Consider the following 21,252-nt stretch of genomic DNA (forward strand, 5'->3'; position numbering starts at 1 on the left):
TGTTTCTTCTGCATCCCCTAATACATGTAACTCGAAGGACTGGCTAGAAACTCCAGCCTTTAAAATCAACCCTTTGTTCTCCTTTCGAGGAAACTTCCCAAGTTCCTAACCTATGTCTGTGCCCAAATATGTCAGCTCACAGTAAACAGCCTTTCCCTGAATATTGGGAGGCTCACGGGGTGCAAACTCAAGAGCCTTCAAGTACCAGATAGGAAAGGTATATGGGTTATACTTGCCTGGTGGGTTAGAAAGTGGGAATGTTAGTGTCCTTGGCTTAAAGGTGGTGTCAACCTCAATTAAAACAAACAAAACCATGAGCCAAATCAAAGTCCATCCGAGGTACTCGGTTTTAAGACCTCATTCTAAAACAGCATTCCTCAAGGTATGGCCCATAGATCTCCCATACTGGAATCTTAGGGGTGCTTATCAAAAATAGGATTCCTGAGTCCACCCTAAATCTTGACGAGCAGGACTCAGGAATCAGTGTTTTAACAAGCTCCTGAGGTGATTCCACACATAGAGGACTGTAAACCGCTGCTTTAAAGAAACATACTTAAATGTAAATGTAGAGAAATAAATAACTAATGGTGCATGCTGGGCACAGTGAAGGCCCATGGGAGAGACATTTAAGCAGTGCCTCTAGATACCCAGCCCTAAGGGGCCCATTTCCCCTCTTCTTCCGGTTCCATGGCAGGGCTACGTACAGGAAGTCGTCCTGCGTGTTGCCATTGAAGGTGCCGCAGAGGCCCACGGTGTCCTCCACCCATCGCTGGTCCACCTGCAGGTACAGTCGGAGTCCTTCACGGTCGTAGAGGACCCGCACGCCCACATTCGTCCTCACCCGCAGGAACACGGAGGACAGCCTACGGATCTCAAAGGCGTCTGCGAACAGAATCCGAAAGGGGAGAGTGGGAGGGCAGCCAGTACACACCCCGCCCACCACCACCACCTGCCTGGCGCGCTCAGACTCCCACACCTGGCACAGTCTTCGCCCCCACTGAAGCCATGCCTGCCATGAAGTTAGTTTGGGGAGGCTTGAGGAAACCCTGTTCAGTGATGAAATCAGGACCCAGAGATAACTTCCCATGGCAGCCTGGGCTGAGAAATTTTTTTTAGCATCAAGTGCCAATTAAAGCTTTGCTCCCACGAAGGAACTGGTACACGTTTCCTCCTCTAGCAGAAGGAGGATTCTGTAACTACCCATTCTCTTCACAGTGGCTACAACACAGTTTTATTATGGAAGCTTATGATACAATTTTAGATTCAAGTGTAACAAATTTAAATTTTAGATTTTATTGTAGAACATTTTATACCCTTTATGGTTTATATTTATTTCTGCAGCCTGTTGACACCCAGTGCATCCCCACTCCTCCCAACCTTGAGCCCCTGTTGTTTTCTTTCTTTCTGGTGCTAGGTTTTTATTTCTTAATCGTTTTGCCATTTTTGTTACATGCGTTTCTTATGAGCTACACATAAATTCCTTGTGGAATCAGACAGTATAACAAGTAGTTAATAAACAAATTATGAGAGTCAGGATGGGAAACACCCACGCATATGCTCATGTTAGGAGAAGCCATCATACTACTAGGAAGCCCACTGTCCTGTTGAGGTGGGAGAAAGACACATTTTTGGAGTCCACATTTTTGCAACCAAAGTGTCCCCTATCCTGATCTACCCAGTACTAGAATATGAGTTTTTGCCAGTGTAGCAGTCCTTTTAGCCAGCGGAGCCTGGGAAGAAAGGTCCAAACCCTCAGTTCCCAACTAGGTCTGTTGTCTACCCCAAACTGTACCATCTGTGTATGGCGGGATGATCTTGTACTGGTCAAACAGAAGGATATCCCCTGCCTGGGTCAGGGTCACCTGCCTCCGAGGGTCCTGGTGCAGAATCACTGACACTGACTGGACACAGGCTCCATCTTGGTTCTGGAGAGATAGAAAGGTCAATGGGGCAGTATTGGTCTGACCATCCTGCTGGATACAACAGAGCCCTCTAGGGACAGAGACCCCAGCCCAGCTTGAGAGACAGTTTCCTCAGAATGACAGACAGAGCCCCAGGGATATCAGGGATCATCCAACCAAATGCCCTCGTCTGGGAATGAGCAGGCAGAGGCTCAGGTTGGAGAAGGTTAGTGGCAGAATGTGATAACACTAATAAAAATGATAGTCAACTCTCAGGTTATCTGAAGACACAGAGCAGAGATGGAACCCAGATGGCCCAGAGTCCAGCCTGAGAAACACTGGCCTCCCCCACCTCATCACAACCCAGAACTTTAATTTCATCGCTTTATGGGTATTTTTATAATTCATTTCATGTGTCACATCCTGCATTCCACTGACAGGCAGGCAGGAAATGAGGTAATATTCTCTGGCCTCAGGTTCTCTATCTCTAAAATGGCCACACATTGGGCCCCTTTTATACCTCCCTCCACAGGAAAACATCCACACGATCATTCATTTAAACACTTAACTGAGCACCAAATATGTGCAAGTCATACTGTATCAGACTTTATGGATTCAGTGATAAGACTAAGTTTCTGTCCTCATGGAAATTACATACTGTGTGGCACACAGACATTAAATAAGTAATTACAAAGTTGATTATTCAATTATAATTGTGATCAGTGCTATAAGCAGGTGTAGAGTGTTAGAAAAGCATATGACTGAACCAGACTTAGTCTGCAGAGGTAGGAAAGGCCTTCCTAGGGAATGATAATAACATAAAATTATCATAATAATAAAAACCATAATAATACCACAATATTATTAGGATATTACAACCAACAATTAACTTTCATATGGAATTAGTATGTGCAGGTGCTGTTCAAATCTGTTTATATATATTCACTTGCTGAACTCTCATAACAATCTGATTAAGAAAGTATTACTAACATCCCCATTTTGCAGATTAGAATACCAAGGCTCATAAAACGGTGACATTTGAGTTGAAATCTGAAGGATGCATGGAAGCTAGCTGGGCAAAGAGAGAAGAGGAGGAAGGAGACATCCAGGCAAAAGGAACAACTTATACAAAAGCTCTGTTATGGGAAGTCGTTTAATGCATTCAAGGGCATAAAGAAGACCAAAGGGACCAGAACCCATCAGGCAAAGTGGTTTAAGATAAGGTTAAAGACTGGGCACAGTGGTTCACCCCTATAACTCCAGCCCTTTGGGAGGCTGAGGCGGGAGGATGGCTCGAGCCCAGGAGTTCAAGACCAGCGTGCTCAACATAGAGAGACCCTGTCTCTACAAAAATAAAAAATAAAAATAATTTTTAAAAAGGTTCAAGAGGTAGGTAAAGGCCAGCTTAGGCAGAGCCTTGAAATATTTTTAGACTTTATCTTAAGTCCAACAGCCAACCAGAGAAAGTGAACCAGGAGAGTGACACAGTGAAGTGACAGAACGATCAGGGCTTGAAACTTTAAAGAAAGACATTGTGCAACAAGCCACAAGCATCCTTCTGAGTTCCTGCCCAGGAGGACAGGAAATCCCTGAAACAGTTCAAAATCATTGTGTCTAAAACATCATCTTCTTTGTTCAACCCACTCATCCTCTAGTCCCCTCTGGACATGTCACCTGTGTGGGAATAAAGCCCACACCCTTTAGTCAAAAGTTTCAGGTTCAAATCCTAATGTAACTGAAAGCTGTGAGACCTTAAAGAAGTCACTTAAATTCTCCAGATCTCAGTTCTCTCCTCTGCAAAATAGAGATACAACAACACTTGGTTGTACCCAATCCTACCCAGTTGGGTACAGATTTTTAAATGTGCATAAAATATTTTGGAGGTTGCATTTACCTGCAAAAGCCCACAGAACTTTACTAAGAGTGAAACTTGCTGTAGGCAAATTCTCACAACCATGTAGGAGGGGATCCCAGCATGAAATGTAGATGACAACAAAATAATCTAACTGCATTACAAATGTATGAAACAAAACTCAGTGAAAAGAGTGGGAGGAAAGGTGTTGACATAAGTAACTTTCTAAATAAGTGGAATTTATAAGACTAAAGGCAAAAGAAACTGTGCACGAAAACTGTACTTTAGTTGATACAGTTATTTCCTATAGAGATATACATTAATAATAGGAATATACATGTATACTGGAATTGAACAATTAGGTAAATGGATGGTGTATGGTGAAGGCCAGGTTTCTTACTGTTAGTGTGAGTATTTACAGATAAGCAAGAGGAGGAAGCTAGAATGATCCATGTGGAATGGATTAGAATTGGATGATCAGTATGAAGTCATGTTTAGCACATATAGAGACAGATGGTTATATAGAGAAATATTTATAGTTATGGGTATATACAAAGATAAACATGGTTATGCATATACAGTCAGCTGTCCATATCCAGGGGTTCTGCATCCATGGATTCAACCAACCACGGATTGAAAATATTTGGAAAAAAATATGGATGTTCACGTCTGTACTGAACATGTACAGACTTTTCTTACCATTATTCCCGAAAAATATAGCATAACAACTATTTATATTAGCATTTACATTGTATTAGGTATTATAAGTAATCTAGAGATGATTTAAAGTATACAGGAGGATTAGCATAGGTTATATGCAAATACTATATACCATGTTACATAAGGGATTTGAGCATCTGTGGATTTTGGTGTCTGTGGGGAGTGGGGTGCTAGAACCAGTCCCCCACAGATAATGAGGATATTTCCTTTCTCTGTCAGCTAAGAAGGCTTAAAAGAAGTCATACCCCAGTAGCAATGAGCACATCTCATACCCAGATCTTGATTCTAATACCATTGTCCAATAAAAGGAACCAGGAGAGCCTAGTAATATTTTTGGAGAAATGGATGATACTAGGACTGGGACGGGAACTATACATGATAGGCCTGGTGCATCTAATAGGCCCAGAAAGTAAAGATGTGAATGCACACACACACACTCAAGCTCCACCACCACCAGCATATACACACACAATGATGAAGGTATGTCAAAGGGACACAGGAGTCAACTGAATGATCTCCCAGTGCCCAAAGCTGGAACAATTCAAGTAAGAACATAAAGGTGTAGTGGATTATATATACTCAAAGTATAAAATAAATAGCCATAAGTCTATGCTGATATAAATAAGTAAATGGGAGAAAAGAGACAAATCTCCCTGGCAGAAAAGTTCTAAACAATGTATGTAGATTCTCTGCCTTCAAGGAGGGGGAGCATAACTTCCCACTCTGTAAGTGTGGGCTGCCCATAGTGACTTCCTTCCAAAGAGAACAGTATGGAAAGGGGGGAAAAGGAATAAGTTTACAGTGGAGAAACCTGAAAAATACTACCTACACCAGATGATCAAGGTCATAATCAACAGTGATAAACCGTGTTGATCGTACAGACCATGGATAAGATGTGATGAACATGGCACTTTACCTCTGTGATCTTCCTCCCAAAAAACCATAACCCCAGTCTAACCATGAGAAAAAAAAAATCAGACAAATTCCAATAGAGGGCCATTCTCCAAAACACCTGACCAGCATTCTTCAAGCTTTCAAGATGATCATAAGCAAGGGAAATCTGAGGAACTGTAACATCTATGAAGGGCCTAAGGAGACATGATGACTATATGTAACCTGGTACCCTGGATCAGAAAAACGACATTAGGTAAAAAACTATAGAAATCTAAATAAGGTATGCAGTTTGGCTAATGGTAATCTATTAACATCGTTTCATTATTTTTAACAAATGTACCCTACTAATGTAGGATGTCAAGGGAAACTGGTTGTAGGATAGACAGGAACTCTAGGTACTATCTTGGCAATATTTCTGTAAAGCTAAAGATGTTTTAAAACATAAAGTCTACTTTAAAAAACCCTTTGAGGACTGCAAACACTGCATAGATTCTGGGGTGGATGTGTTAAGACGCTGTGATAACTTCCAACCCTAGGTCAGGCTCAGCTCTGCCTCCTGCTGGCTGTGGATTCTCGGAAATGCCCCAAGCCTCTGTCAACCTATCTCATTATATTTAAAATGGGGAGAATGATAACTACAACATGGGGTATGTTAAGACTTAAATCACATGTTGTTTGCAAAGTAATTAGTCAAAGTTCAAGGCACTGTGTAAATACTTTATCATTGTCATTATCATCCTCTCTGTGAATGTCCCCGCGCCACTCCATGCTGGTCACCCAAGACTGCAGTCATAGCTTCATCTTTAACTTCTCTCCCACACACTCCCCACTTCACCAGACACAGTCAGTCAGTTGCCAAGTCCTTCTGCATCTGCTTTAATGGATCCTGGAATATTCCAACCTTGTTGTTTTTCTCATATAATCTAATCAACCCTTGGAGTGCCCTCCCTCTCCTTACCCAGGCATACTGATTTCTATGAATATTTTTAGGCTCACTTTTTAGGTCCCTCAGACCAAATGCCACTTCTATCGTGAGGTTTTTTCTGATCCTTTTTTCTGACCTGCAGGACTGTTCCTTCCATAAAGCTCCCCTGTGACGGCACTGATCGTGTTGTAGCTTATATGGAAGCTGTCTAAAGACTCCCTACAGACCACAAGAGCCTGGAGATAGGATCAGGGTCTGATTACTCTGCGTAACCTCATCATGCCCAGCACAGAGCTGGCACAGGGCTGGCCCTCCATGGGCCCATCACATGGGTGAAGTCACAAGGAGGAGAGCTGGCCCAAGGTAAAAAGAACCTGCTATCAAGAGGCACTGTCCCGCAAAGAAGAGGGTTGCCTCAGGCCAAGGCTGGCCCACCACCTATCAGAGACCTGGTAGAGAGAAGGGCTGATGGCCAGGCGTGGTGGCTCACATCTATAACCCCAACACTAGGAGGCTGAAGCAAGTGAATCCCATGAGCCCAGGAGTTCGAGACGAGTCTGGGCCACATGATGAAGCTCCAACTCTACCAAAAAAAAAAACCAAAAACTAGCCAGGCGTGGTGGTATGTGCCTGTGGTACCAACTACTTGGGAGGCTGAGGTGGGAAGGGACACTGAGTCTAGGAGGTTGAGGCTGCAGTGAGCTGAGACTGCGCCACTGCATTCCAGCCTGGGTAACAGAGTGAGATCCTGTCTTCAAAAAAAAAAGAAGGGGATACTGAGTAAGGGACCCTGAGGCCCAATAGCCCCCAGGATTCTGTGAGTGGGAAGGAGCCGCTGGGCTGTGCCTGTGTGTCTTGTCTTATGCCACCCTCAGGATGTGATGGGAATGACCCCACTTTTGAGGAAGAGCAGCCTCCTGACTCAGAGAGCAGCCAAGCCAGGGCCGGGCCATTCTCTAGCAGAAAGAAGGTAGGGGGACACTCAGGCCAAAAGGAGAAGAAAGCCCAGTCCTCTGCCTCATCCAGTTCAGTCTGTGTCCCCAGGGCCATGGAGTGACACCTTCAGCTGATGCCTGCTCACATTCAGGGTCCTCAGTGCTAGGGGCTGGAGCAAGGCCAGCAGGGAGGCAGGACTGTGGGGCAGCTGCTCTGGCTGTGGGTGTGAGCTCCTGCTGTGATGCACAGGGAGGAGCTTGGGCACAGCCCAGACTGGGGCTTCCAGGGTTGGCTGAGCATGATCAGCCCAGGGACAACGGAGTCTCTGCTGAGAAACAAACAAACCCCCATCTACCCCAGACTTGCACGTTGGCCATTTTCTCAGTTATGTTCACAGGTGACTGACACAGCTCATGAGTCATGTCCTCCAGGAAGCCCTTCTGGATCCACTTCACACCTCTGTCACCCAGTGCCCAAGTAAAACAACAACAACAAGGAGTTCCCCCGTGGAGATCCACCCTGTGCCCTCCATGTTCTCACAGCTGGCTATAGCCCAGTTACAACAGTTCACTTGCCTGCCTTGCTCACCAAACTATAGGGCCCAGGGAGGTGGAGCCATGTCTAATTCATCCCAGTCTCCAAGACCCAGCTCAGCTTCTGGCGCAAATAGGTATTCAATGTTTGCAGAAGGAAGGACAAAAGAATGGAAGGAAAGAAGCAAGGAAGGAAGGAAGAGAGGGACGAATGTTGAAGATGCAATCCAACGAAGCAGAGAAGATAAAAGTTGAATTAAACCAATTTTAGAGATTTTTTTTAAAAAAAACACTGAGGTCCACTCCATGATCAGAAATTCCAGTTAATAATTTATAAGGAAGAGATTTTTGTGTACCATTCACACTGGTCTTTCTAACATTGTTTTGAGCTTATTTCAGTAAATATTTTGGGATTTTTTTTTTTGTAAAATGGGTGTAATTTTCCTAATACAAGTGTGCAACAACAAAAGAAGTTGCCTGCATGCCAGTTCAAATTGTTCGGTATAAGGGTGCTCTTTAAAGACACAGAGTTATCCTAGAAACTTCATTCTTTTTTATTTGAAATTTTAAGTCAAGTCCTTTATAAAGACCATAGCAGTGCAAAATGGTGTACTTGTAAAAAAATTGTGGAATGTAAAATGTTTGAAAATTAATTTTCTTTGTGTGTGAAGACACATAAAGTATGGAAGGAAACCAACCATCAAAACTAACTTTTTGTAGATAACCATTACATTTCTTTGTGTGTGTGTGTGTGTGTGTGTGTGTGTGTGTGTGTGTGTGTTTTGTTGTTGTTGTTGTTTGAGATGGAGTCTCACTCTGTTGCCCAGGCTGGAGTGCAGTGGTGTGATCTCGGCTCACTGCAAGCTCCACTTACTGTTTCAATGCCAGCAGGTATTCTAAAGGGATTTGTTTCATAAATTAATTGATTTAAAAGTAGTGCCAGTGTTACACTTTCATATGTACATATATATACACATGAATATAATATATATATTTAGGTAGTAAAATCCTAAAACAAAAGCCAAAAACCCACTGAGGCCCGGGAAAGGGAAGTGACTCAGTCAGCAGAGGTGCTTGGGCTGGAACCCAGCCTTCTCCCCAGAGAGAAGAGGCAGAAGGTGGGGGCCGTGGGAAGACCTGAGCCCTGTCCTAAGTCCCAGTCTCTCTCGGGGGCAGTAGGCAGGAGTAGCTGGGTGGATCGGGCCTGGGGAACCCCAGCTCTTACCAGGCCACATGGGGCATTCTGCAATGTCACGGTGAAGGTGCCCGAAGAGCGGCTCTTGGCCAGGATGTACTGACACGTGGCGGGGAACGTGTACCGGCGGCCGTCAAAGGTTGTGAAGTGAATGTCACCAGTCACTGAGCACTCAGCTGAGGGTAAAGAAAGACCATTGAGCCACGGGAGCTGCCCCAGGGGAACTCTGCCCTGCAAGCTCCAAGCATGAGGAGGACACAGCACCCCGCCCTCCAGAATAAGAGCAGTGTAAGGAATGAGGCCTGGCCTCTGAGAGCCCTGGGCAGTGGGAGACGCAGGCCTGTTCCCAGAGAACTCTCTGAAGACAGGCACAGCCCTGCCCTGGGGATCTCCCTCGGAGGGGAGACCAGGGCCTGGCCTTGAGGACCAGCCTTAGTCCAAGTCCTCCTAGCTCAGGAAGGTCCTTAGATATACGGAACCCATGGAAAAGCCTTCTCCTTTTGGAAAACCCTTCCTGGCAGGGGCTGGAGCCAGACCTTAATCCGGCAAAGTGATTCTGAGGAAACAGGGGCCCGGGCTTAGCCAATGGAACTGAGTGACACCCCCACCCACAGCAAGCCTGGCCCCCAGAGATTCCTTGCCCAAAAACCAGACTGGTGGAAGGGAGTCTAGTACAAGGTGGGGGTCAGACATACCTGGGCAGACAGCTGTGCTGCACTCCCACTTGCCTGCGGTGCATGTGCTAAAACACAGAGACCGTGGAGGCAAAAGGTCACCCCTCGAGGCCTGGGCTAGATGCTGGGAAACTGCAGGGCCCACAGCCCTCAGTCTTCCCATCTCTAAAATGGGTGGTAGAGATTTCCCCCATGGATTGGATCTCACGAGATTCCCCTGGGACTCAAAGGTACTGAGTGAGTGCCCTGACGCCAGCCATTAGCACTCCTAGACCCCAGATGGGCAGCCCTCGTGGAAAGTGTCAGTGGCCATGCCCCACACCCCACTTCCCAGCAGCAGACACAGACCAAGCATTGCAGTCTTCCTTCACCACAGAGCCAGGTGGGTACAGAGTCCCATGAAACTCACAGGGACACTCAGCTGGTGCCACGCAGCCCCCATCCTCGAAGATGAGCCCTAGAGTGACAGCAAAGGGCCAATTAACTCACCTCTGCCCCTGTTCACAAACCATTTGTGGCTCCCCAGGGCCTGCGATAAAGATCCCCTTGTCTAACTTCTTTCATCTCCGAACCCACTTCCAAACTTTCTCCTCCATAAATCCTTGGCTCAGGCCAGAAGTGAGCACCTGATGAAAGAATCCCACCTCTAGACCTTTGCTCAGAGAACTGCCCACAACCCCATTCCCAACCTGCACACGAGCTTCTCTTTACCACCTCTCAAAAGCCTGTCACCACATCGAAAACAGCTTAGGTACCAGGCACCACCTCCTCCAGGAATGACTTCCCTGACAACCTCTCCCCATTCTGAATTCCTGTAATTCTTCTTGTCTGAACCCCTGAGCTGGCCTTCACCACATCATACCCTAGACTGGTCATATGAGTGTCATATCTCTGAAACCAGATTCTGGTTCCCAAAGTCAATGCTTTTATCTTTATATTTTTTATCTCAACCATCCTCCTAGCCAAGTGAGTTGCACACTGTAGATGTGCTGCAAATTTATATACTGAAAAACAGATACAGTCCCCATACATAGACCAATGCTTAAACCAATGTATATGTATATATAAACCAATGACCTGTTCTCATACACACCTTAAGAAGCGCAGTTCTGATTAATTTAAATATCCCTATGAAATCAAATGTCTTGACGAATCTCTCAAGAGGCTGCAGTTCTGTCCCCACCCTCACTTCCCTTAAATCATTTATTCATTTGTTGTTTGCTCCCCTCTTCCCTTCCCTTCCCTTCCCTTTCCTTTCCTTCCTTCCTTCTTTTTCTTCCTTCCTTCCTCCCTCCCTCCCTCTCTCCCTTCCTTCCTTCCTTCCTCCCTCCCTCCCTCTCTCCCTTCCTTCCTTCCTTCCTTCCTTCCTTCCTTCCTTCCTTCCTTCCTTCCTTCTTCCCCTTTCTTCCTTCCTCCCTTCCTCCCTCCCTCCTTTCCTTCCTTCCTTCCACAAACAGGCATCTTCTGAACTCCTGTTTGATGACCATCTGTGCCAGGCCAGAAAGATGGTGCCAGGCACCTACGTCTGCCCCTAGCATACCATTGGGGCAATAGCAGCCATCCACACAGGCGATCTCACTGTCCACGCAGGATGCCCGGGGCTGGCAGGAGGCAGGGCAGCAGGCGATGCACTCATTGTAGGTAAAGGCCTTCTCCTTGCAGTGCACAGCTTGGGAAGGAGGGAGTCCATGGTTTGTCAGTTACTGGCCCCGGCTCTGCCAGGACCCAGCTCCTACCCAAGGCTGTGTGGTGGGGATGGGATGCAGGGCTTTGATTTTCATGACTCCCTAGTCCCAGAGGGAGCACTGGGTGCCCAGGAAGTTGACAAGGAGAAGGAATTACAAGGGGAGGCTCTGAGAATCACCCAGGCTAGTCCCTCCCACTCTGAGCCTCAGTTTTTTCATCTGTCACATGGTAATAAAACCTTGGGGCTGAGAGTTCTGACAACTGTGATTCTGAGCAGGACAAGACATTGAGCTGAGGCCTGAGAATGCCACCCACAGCCTGAAGCCCTCCCTGCCCCACTACTGGGCTGCACCTACTGCATTGCCGGAGCTGGGTCCTCCAGCCCTGCAGGGGCCGCCCTGCCTGGGCACACGCCCGGGCATACTCTGCAAGTGCCCGGCACCAGGTGGCTTCATCGCCCATTGATCTGTGCAGAGAAACCAAGGGTCTCACTGGAACAAAACCCAAAGTGCCACCAGCCCGCCACCATCCCATAGAGACTGCCAGGGCTTCAGGGCACCTCTCCTCTCCACCCAACTGGGAAAGGCTGCCCAGGAAGGCATCTAGGTGAACAGATGCCTAGACTTGAGCCACAAATCCTGGATTCTAGTCCCAGCATTGCCACTAACTTGTTGTGTGATCCTAATGGGGTCTGGCCCCATTTCCAGGCTTCAGTTGAATGGGATGACTCTGTCCCACTTAGGCAGATAAGAATTTCAGAGCCTTGGGAAGCAGATCTGGCAGTGTCTGGGATCACCCAGCTTGGTGGCCCATGTGCTGAGCACTCACCCCAATACAAGAGGGTTCCCCATGGCCCACACCACCCCTACTCACTGGCAGAGATCACTGGTACAACTGGCTGTGAAGGGCAGAGGGCTGACATAGGCATGGCAGGCATCAAACGGGGGCCGCAGTAGAGCCTCACACTGCTCATACACGCCCTAGAGCAAGGGACCAGGAGCCAGGGCTGGGGGCTGGCAAAGCCACACACAGCCCCACAGAGAACCCCAACTCAAACTGGAGAAAAAGGGAGAGGAGGGCAGCGAAGAGAGGGATAGGGCCAAGGGCACCAGCCAGTCAGGTCCCACAGCCAGTGGCTTTTGAAGAATTGGAGAGCACGTCAGGCTCTAGGGTGGCGGAGTCTTTCCCCAAGCTCCAGACCTGCATGGTTCCTGGATTCTGCTGCAGGCACGGTGGGCGAGGCAGGGAGGAGGTTGTGGGCCCTGGAGGCTGGTTAGGGGCCTGCTCCTGCCAGCTGTGCACAAACTCAACCACGTCGTCAGTCAGCTTCCCTGGAGGAGGGAACTGACATCATGGTGGGGCAGCGATGGGGTTGGGTGTACAGGAGGGACAGAAGGCTCTAAGGGAAAGCAGATCCCAAGGGATGGGTAAGGAGTTTTGAAGAATCCGGTCTCCTGAGCTCCCATCCCAATCAGGCTTTCCCAACTGAGCCATTCTCCTGAAAAAGCTATTTGGTAGTAATAGCCAAGAATGCTCAGGAACCTGTAGTAGCTCCCTATGGCTCCAAACTCAGGGGATGCAGCACCACGCACTGGAAAGAGAACTGGTGTGTTAGCCTGAACAAGTTCCTGTGTGTCTCTGAGCCTCATATTTGCCATAGGGAACATAATCCCCCAGTGAGATTGATGCAAGGACTACTTGAGATGATGCATGTAAAGTGTTTAGTATGGTGTAGGTGTTCAAAAGGGGTCACGACCCTTCTGGCCAGAGCCACCATGATTTGGCCCTGAACGCTTCACTCACTTCCTACCACTCCTCCATAGGTGTCTTTAGCTGGGCCAATTCTCTCCCTGGCTGTCTCTAGCCCTCTGCTCCCTGCCTACCCACCCCATCCCCCACATTGCAGGGTCAATCCCACCTGCAAAGTGTCCATTAGATACCTACACAACCCTAGTGGGAATTCTTATTATGACTATTTTTGCAGATGAGGAACCTGAGGTTGACAGTAGTTTAAGAACATGCCCAAGGACACACATTTGTTAGGAAGGGGCCCTTGGGCTTCCACGGGGTCTTTAATACCATGACCATGACCCCAGGGCTCTGTTCCAAGTCCCCTCCAACTCCTCCCAGCCTGACCTGTCCCCCAATCCCCACCAACACCTCTCAGAGGCCACCTGTCTGCGCCTCACCATAGCTGGTCACCAGATCATCCTGGGGGTCAGCATTGTTGTTCCCACACAGCCCATGGGTCCAGCCCAGGAACTCTGGACTCATCTTGATGTAGACAGCTGAGGCACCGTCCCAGGCCAGCGTGAAGGCTGACTGATGCCGCACGATGACGTAGCCAGCAAGCCGCTGCAGACGCACGCTCCCCATTACATGAGGCAGTTGGACCCTGCAGGGCACATCCCAGAGCTTCAGGGTATCCACAACACCTCCACTAACCCAGTCTCTTCACCGAAGGAACACCCAGTCCCTAACCCTTGATCCAATGCTCCCACTTCCCCTCCCCATGAATTCCCAGAATTCCCAGGTGCCTGGAAGTATACCAGTAGACATGGATTCCTTTGTCTTTAGACGTTTTTTAAAATGGCAATTTCCCAGGCAGGAATAAATCTTAGAGTGAGTGACTCCAAGTTCCTTTCTCCCAGACAGGACAGAATATAAGCAAACATCTGCTTTATTTTTTTGGTGGGGAGCAGGAACCAAGTGGAAACAGAAGCCAAGAGAGGAGGAAAACTAGGAGTGCAAGAAAAGATGGTGGGCTCCAGCAGGCTTGACCACTTTCCCAGTTTTTCTGGTACAGGGACTGCTAGCCAATCTGGAATTTGGCAACCTTCAACTCAGCAAAATATCAGGAAAGGGAAACAAAAGTAGTGTCTAACTAGCCACAAGACCCATTTACCAACTCTTCATTCACAGGATAAACCTATAGGCCATCAATTTTACACTCAGCCCCAGAACAATTGGTTGGTTATCCAGTTTCCAGATCTGAAGCAGGAGATGAGGACAGGGAGAAGTGTCATTACAGGAAGACCCCATGACAGCAACAAGAAGTGACAGTGGACATCAAGGAAAGGAAAGAACAGTGAGGAAGAGATGCAAGAAAGATTTCACAAAGGACCACAGTTGTGGCAATTTAGTGTGGGAGCAAGGGGTTCCCACTCCTCTGGTGGTCCCCCAGTCATCCCTGATGGCCCAGCAAGATAACTGACATTCACAATGACCCTGTGTCATCAGAAATGGGTAAAAGTGTGCTCAGAATCTGCTGATAGAAGGTAGAAATTGCATGATCCATTTGGGAAGATTTGGGGAGGGAAAAGTAAGCGTGCTTATCATGATAAACTCTCAACTCGCTGGAAAACTCTATTTTCCTGAAAGCCTGCTGTCTGGAAATCCGCAAGATCTGAGAGTTCCAGGGAAAAAAAAATCATTCTGCAGACCCCACTGGCAAGAAACCCAGTGACCTGCCCATATGCTTCCGCCCTGATGGTGGAAATTGCTGTTTGTCCCCAGAAAGCAATTTCCTTTGGGCTTGAGAAGAGCGGATGCTCACCCATCCACCACCACCAGTGTCAGAGATAGGACAACTTGATGTGGAAGGTGTTAGAGTTACCTTGCGCCTCCATGGGTGACTTCCTTGGCCAGATGGATCTCCTGCTCACCCGCAAAGAAGAGGCTGACAGCCTTGGAGCAGGTGTAGGGGGAAAAGCCGCACTGCGGGTCATTGTGCACCTGAGTAGGGAGTTCAGAGGCTGGTTTGCAGGCTTCTGCTACCGGCCTGACCCTGAGATTCACACCTTGTTGAGTTTCCATTAATGCTGATGGCCTGTCCCCTGCATATCAACCACCTTTCCTCTGTGATTTTGCTCAGTCCCTATATATCACAGAGGGGAGGCAATGGATTCACACAGAGGTGAAGTGACTAGGGCCACACACACAGAGAACTAGGAAATCGCAGAGCCAGGATTCTAGCCCAGATCTGGATGGCTCAGATCCCAGGGCTCTTCCCAGTCAATCATTCCATCTCTCTATGCCTATTTCTGAACTTTTTTGTTTATTCTACCCAGGATATCCCATCAGATTGAAGCCCAACAGACGTACTCCACCATCTCACACTCATACAGAACACAAACACACACATCTATACACACTCCATAAATTTCTCACATGACACTCTCAGTGTGCACACTATACACACACTCCCCTTTCCCCATGCCCCTGGCAGGTACAGATTGTAGCTTTCCCCTACACCTATAGGCACACATCTCACTCCTGAGCTGCTGTCTCTCACACACACACACACACACACACACACACACACACACACACACACACACATCTCCTCTGCCCCCGTTCAGACAGAACCCAGACTTCAAAGGCCATAGACCTAAAGGACAGGGTGGGGTAGAGGGAAGAGTTTCCCAGGGCTTATCCCTGCCAAGTGTGGAAACCCTTCCCAGGAACGCATCTTCCACCAGATTACTGTTCAATGTGATTAAGCAGGCTGGAGCCACTTCAACTACAAGTGGGAACTGCGAAAGCTACCCCATGGTCTAACTAAAGGGTTTTCAAGCTTTTGTGACCACGACCCACAATAAGAAATACACATATAACTAAAAGTTTTACAAAATAATACTAATCCCTATCATGCATAATGCATTCTTACAATATTTTCTATTTTATTTGCCTCATTTTTTTAATGATGGTTGTGATTCTTTAAGTTGATTTTGTAACCCATGAATGTATGGCAATCCATTGGTCTAAGTAATTGTCACATCATGGATCATGAAAATCCTTGCTATGTGATAGGCCGAGGCAGAGAAAGGAAAATTGGTGGCAGTTCCCCACCCATCCAGGGCATGGTCCCTAGGGCAGGCTCATAGGTCCATGCCTGAGACAGAAGGCTCACAAATGGCTAGCAGAGGGGAGACACTGAACACTGGGGTCTCCCCATACCCCCAACCCCTTGACCCTAACTCAGTACTGACCAAGGTGCCCTCCAACAGAGCTGGTTCTCCAAAGAGACTTTCCTCCAGGTGGAGGGGTATTGAGCTGTGGCTGAAGGTGGCTCCCGGTTTAGCACACGGACTAGGCATGAAAATCAGGCCTGCCTGACAGTGGCTTTCACACATGTGTTCCCTTACTTCACAAACCTTTACTGAGCACCAATCCAGGCACAGAAAGACATGGCCCCTGGCCTAGAAAGCTCAAAGCTGGTAGAGAAAACCAACCCAAAACCAGACCTTTGTAAGAGAAATACAATGACAGGGTCATAATGTGGAACTTTGAGTTACCCAGTGAGGAGGTCCTCAGCCAGCTTGGAAGGTCAGGAGATCCAGGAGGGCTTCTTAGAGGAGGTGACTCTAAACTGAGTCATCCAGGACCTCCCTCATTTTTCTGAGGCACTCTTCTTTCTTAGCACCCAATGATATTTTTCCCCAGAATGTTCTCAAGTCTGCCCACACTCTCCTACTCTTCACTTGGCTAACTCCAATTCATTCCTTAGATTCCACTTAAATGTCACTTTTGCCAGGCACGGTGGCTCACGCCTGTAATCCCAGCACTTTGGGAGGCTGAGTAGGGTGGATCACGAGGTCAGGAGATCAAGACCATCCTGGCTAACACAGTGAAACCCCGTCTCTACTAAAAATACAAAAAGAAATTAGCGGGGCGTGGTGATGGGCACCTGTAGTCCCAGCTACTCAGGAGGCTGAGGCAGGAGAATGGTGTGAACCCGGGAGGCGGAGCGTGCAGTGAGCCGAGATCGCGCCACTGCACTCCAGCCTGGGTGACAGAGCGAGACTCCATCTCCAAAAAAAAAAAAAAAAAAAAGTCACTTTCTCCAGGAAGCTTTCCCAGGTCACCATCCTTCCCAATAAACAAGATTGGGTTTTCAGGACTTGTTCATTTAGCATTTGGCATTTCTCCTCGGTAGCATTCAGTTGCACTTGAAATCAGTCATCTGATTTGATGTCTTTCTTCATTAGACTATAAGTTCTGTGAGGACAAAGACTATATCTGTGTTGTTGTCTACAGGGCCTCCCACCACCAAACCTTATGCCAGAAGAGAGTACAGTATGCACTTAGTAAATGCTTGATGAATGAGTGGCTCAATGAATGAATGGCCAGAGTGAGTGGGTGAGGAAGAGCTGTGGAGCCCCTAGGTCCTTCCAGGTGCAGACTGTCTAGGTGGGAGCTGGGGGGCGATGCAAGGAGGAAGGTGCCAGTCTCTCTAACTATGACAAGTAGAGCCCAGGCCAGCGCAGCCTTCAGAGCCTAGGGAAACCTTCCTGAACAGACATGGCAGGGGAAGCCTCACCTGGATGGAGAAGCTCTGTCCCTCAGGCTCATGGCGCCCCACCAGCGTGTAGCTGCCCTTCCCAGACAGGTAGTAGTAGAGCCCATCAAATGTCTCCACGTGGTGCTGCCCCCACGCCCGGCAAATGCTGTCCCTCTCAGGGCCGGCATTGTACACTGAGGGAGAGAAAAGAGAACCTCTCTGTGTAGCTACAGTGGGCACCAAGCCAGAGGCCAGTGGGGTCCAGCCCTGGAAGTGCTGCCCCTTTTCCCCCTAGCTTTCCTTGCACCCGTGGTCCCTTCCCAGGGGTGGGGTGGAGGCCAGACCCACCCATCTGGCAGCGTGGTCCAGTGGCATTGAAGCGTCTGCAGTCACAGAAGGCCGGGTGCACACACTCGCCTCCATTGAAGCAGGAGAACAAGTCTGCATAGGGGACACAGAGGCATTGCCCCATCAAGCTGAGATTGCCAGAACCCGGGGAGGCAGCCCTCTCAGGCTTCACAGGACCCAGACCCCCATGATAGGCAGCCCCAGCCCCAACATTCCTCAGCAGCTAGCACAAGCTGGTGCCTCAGACCACAGCCCTGCCCGCTCCCTGGCAGGCAGGCGGGGTGGGGTTGCAGGGCATCTGCCTTTGATGTGCATCAAGTGGGCCCCAGGCCAGCTGCACCTGGGCCTTCAGTTCCTAGAGCTGTTCCTGGTTAGCAAGCCAGGCAGGCGGAACTGAGAATGGGGAGCATGTGGGGTGAGCAGGGGGACTGCCCAGAGATCTGCAGCTGCTGCTCCTCCTCACTCCACACACTCAGGGAAGAGGCCATGGGGATAACCAGGCAACAGAGGAGAGGCCTGTAGTAAGAACAACCATAGATGAAGAGAAGACAAAAGCAGAGCAGAGGGCGGCGAGGGAAGGAGCCATGATGTGAGAGGACAGGTGGGGGACACAGGACAGGTGGGAGACACAGGACAGGTGAGGGACACAGGACAGGTGGGAGACACAGGACAGGTGAGGGACACAGGACAGGTGAGGGACACAGGACAGGTGAGGGACACAGGACAGGTGGGAGACACAGGACAGGTGAGGGACACAGGACGGGTGAGGGACACAGGACAGGTGAGGGACACAGGACAGGTGGGGGACATAGGACAGGTGAGGGACACAGGACAGGTGAAGGAGGTAGGAACAGACACAGGACAGGTGGGAGGAGAGGCCACAGACCTAGGACAGGTGAGGTGGGCCATGGACACATGACAGGGAGTAGGGTCTACAGAAAACACAAGATGAAGGGCAATGCCACAGGAAGTAGAAAGAAGCCACAGAACCAGGGTGAGATGGAGGGGGAAACGACCACTAAATAATGAAGCACAGTCTCACTGGAGTCAGCCTGTGAGAGGGGAGTCCATGGTCATAGGAACCGGACTATAGAGAGGAAGCTCTCCTCAGGCAGGGAGGAGAGTGCAGAATGGCATGGTGGCCAGGGCCGGGGTGGGTGGAAGGAGACGCCAAGCAGGAAAAAGGGGTCATGGAGGCCTGAGGGAAGCCCCACTGCCCTCTGCCCTTTCAGGCCTCTGCCAGGGCCCACCCATGGGCCACAATGAAGGTGCCACTTACAGGATGGTGCACACTTGGCCCGATGGAGCCGCCTCTCCCAGGAAGACATGGCCACAGAGTCTGGGGCTTCAGCCTGCTTGTGAAGACAGGAGGAAGAGAACACATCGAGGGCTGACCTCAGGTCGGGTTCCCAGGCAGGGTTCCTGGTGACCACAGCCCTCCTTGTTCATCTTCTAGAGGGAGGAGCCCCTGCCCCTCAGTGCCCCAGCCACTCCTCGCCTGGCCCGAGGGGCAGAGGAGAAGGTTTAGGCCTGCCCTGGGCTCAGAGGAACAAAGGCTCAGCTCTTACCTTCCCAAGTGGCATCTCTGTGGCAGACCATGAGGCCCGTAGCTAGAATACATCCCCTCCCCTCCGTGCCCCAATACCTGCCAGCCTCCTCTTCTTCCCTTTCTCCCAGTAAACCCTCGTGTCCTCCACAGCCTCACACACCATCCCCTTGTCTGGATAAGGAGCATGAGGCAGAGCTAAGGAACAAAGGCAGCCCCTCACCCCAGGTCAGGTGAACATCTCACTCTCACAGCCACCCCCACCCCAAACTTCCTTTGGGGCTCTTCCAAGAACAGCAAAACCAGCAGCCTACAGACCAACACCCCCTGTCCTCACAACTCAGCTCCCACAGACCAACACCCGCTGTCCTCACAACTCAGTTCCCACATATCAACACCCACTGTACTCACAACTCAGTTCCCACAGACCAGCACCCACTGTCCTCACAACTCAGCTCCCACAGACCAACACCCGCTGTCCTCACAACTCAGCTCCCACAGACCAACACCCGCTGTCCTCACAACTCAGCTCCCACAGACCAACACCCGCTGGCCTCACAACTCAGCTCCCACAGACCAACACCCGCTGTCCCCACACCTCAGTTCCCACAGACCAACACCCGCTGTCCTCACAACTCAGCTCCCACAGACCAACACCCGCTGTCCTCACAACTCAGTTCCCACAGACCAACACCCCCTGTCCTCACAACTCAGCTCCCACAGACCAACACCCGCTGTCCCCACACCTCAGTTCCCACAGACCAACACCCCCTGTCCCCACAACTCAGCTCACACAGACCAACACCCGCTGTCCTCACAACTCAGCTCCCACAGACCAACACCCGCTGTCCTCACAACTCAGTTCCCACAGACCAACACCCGCTGTCCCCACACCTCAGTTCCCACAGACCAACACCCACTGTCCTCACAACTCAGTTCCCATAGACCAACATCCCCTGTCCTCACAACTCAGTTCCCACAGACCAACACCCCCTGTCCTCACACCTCAGTTCCCACAGACCAACACCCGCTGTCCTCACAACTCAGCTCCCACAGACCAACACCCGCTGTCCTCACAACTCAGCTCCCACAGACCAACACCCCCTGTCCTCACAACTCAGCTCCCACAGACCAACATCCCCTGTCCTCATAACTCAGTTCCCACAGACCAACACCCGCTGTCCCCACACCTCAGTTCCCACAGACCAACACCCGCTGTCCCCACACCTCAGTTCCCACAGACCAACACCCGCTGTCCTCACAACTCAGTTCCCACAGACCAACACCCCCTGTCCTCACAACTCAGTTCCCACAGACCAACACCCCCTGTCCTCACACCTCAGTTCCCACAGACCAACACCCGCTGTCCTCACAACTCAGCTCCCACAGACCAACACCCCCTGTCCTCACAACTCAGCTCCCACAGACCAACACCCGCTGTCCCCATACCTCAGTTCCCACAGACCAACACCTACTGTCCTCACACCTCAGCTCCCACAGACCAACACCCCCTGTCCTCACAACTCAGTTCCCACAGACCAACACCCCCTGTCTTCACACCTCAGTTCCCACAGACCAACACCCGCTGTCCTCACAACTCAGCTCCCACAGACCAACACCCCCTGTCTTCACAACTCAGTTCCCACAGACCAACACCTGCTGTCCCCATACCTCAGTTCCCACAGACCAACACCTACTGTCCTCACACCTCAGCTCCCACAGACCAACACCCGCTGTCCTCACAACTCAGCTCCCACAG

General features: G+C 49.6%; 1 protein-coding gene across 1 annotated transcript in view; it reads right to left on the reverse strand.

Annotated features, from left to right (window-relative positions):
- Positions 1–18,856, reverse strand: part of OTOG (otogelin) — a 95,436-nt gene extending 76,580 nt beyond the window's left edge. Inside the window, exons 1-14 of the mRNA XM_050759239.1 lie at positions 18,565–18,856; positions 17,948–18,040; positions 17,639–17,793; positions 14,933–15,051; positions 13,506–13,711; positions 12,517–12,647; positions 12,190–12,296; positions 11,673–11,782; positions 11,171–11,299; positions 9,979–10,087; positions 9,652–9,698; positions 8,987–9,132; positions 1,793–1,925; positions 705–882 (exon numbers count right to left, since the gene is read on the reverse strand). Of these exons, the coding sequence (XP_050615196.1) occupies positions 705–882; positions 1,793–1,925; positions 8,987–9,132; positions 9,652–9,698; positions 9,979–10,087; positions 11,171–11,299; positions 11,673–11,782; positions 12,190–12,296; positions 12,517–12,647; positions 13,506–13,711; positions 14,933–15,051; positions 17,639–17,793; positions 17,948–18,040; positions 18,565–18,856 (1,955 nt within the window). The remainder of the gene's footprint in view (positions 1–704; positions 883–1,792; positions 1,926–8,986; positions 9,133–9,651; positions 9,699–9,978; positions 10,088–11,170; positions 11,300–11,672; positions 11,783–12,189; positions 12,297–12,516; positions 12,648–13,505; positions 13,712–14,932; positions 15,052–17,638; positions 17,794–17,947; positions 18,041–18,564) is intronic.
- Positions 18,857–21,252: the final 2,396 nt, after the last annotated feature.

This window comes from Macaca thibetana, chromosome 14 (genome assembly GCF_024542745.1).
Source record: "Macaca thibetana thibetana isolate TM-01 chromosome 14, ASM2454274v1, whole genome shotgun sequence".
NCBI classification, from domain to species: Eukaryota; Metazoa; Chordata; class Mammalia; order Primates; family Cercopithecidae; genus Macaca; species Macaca thibetana.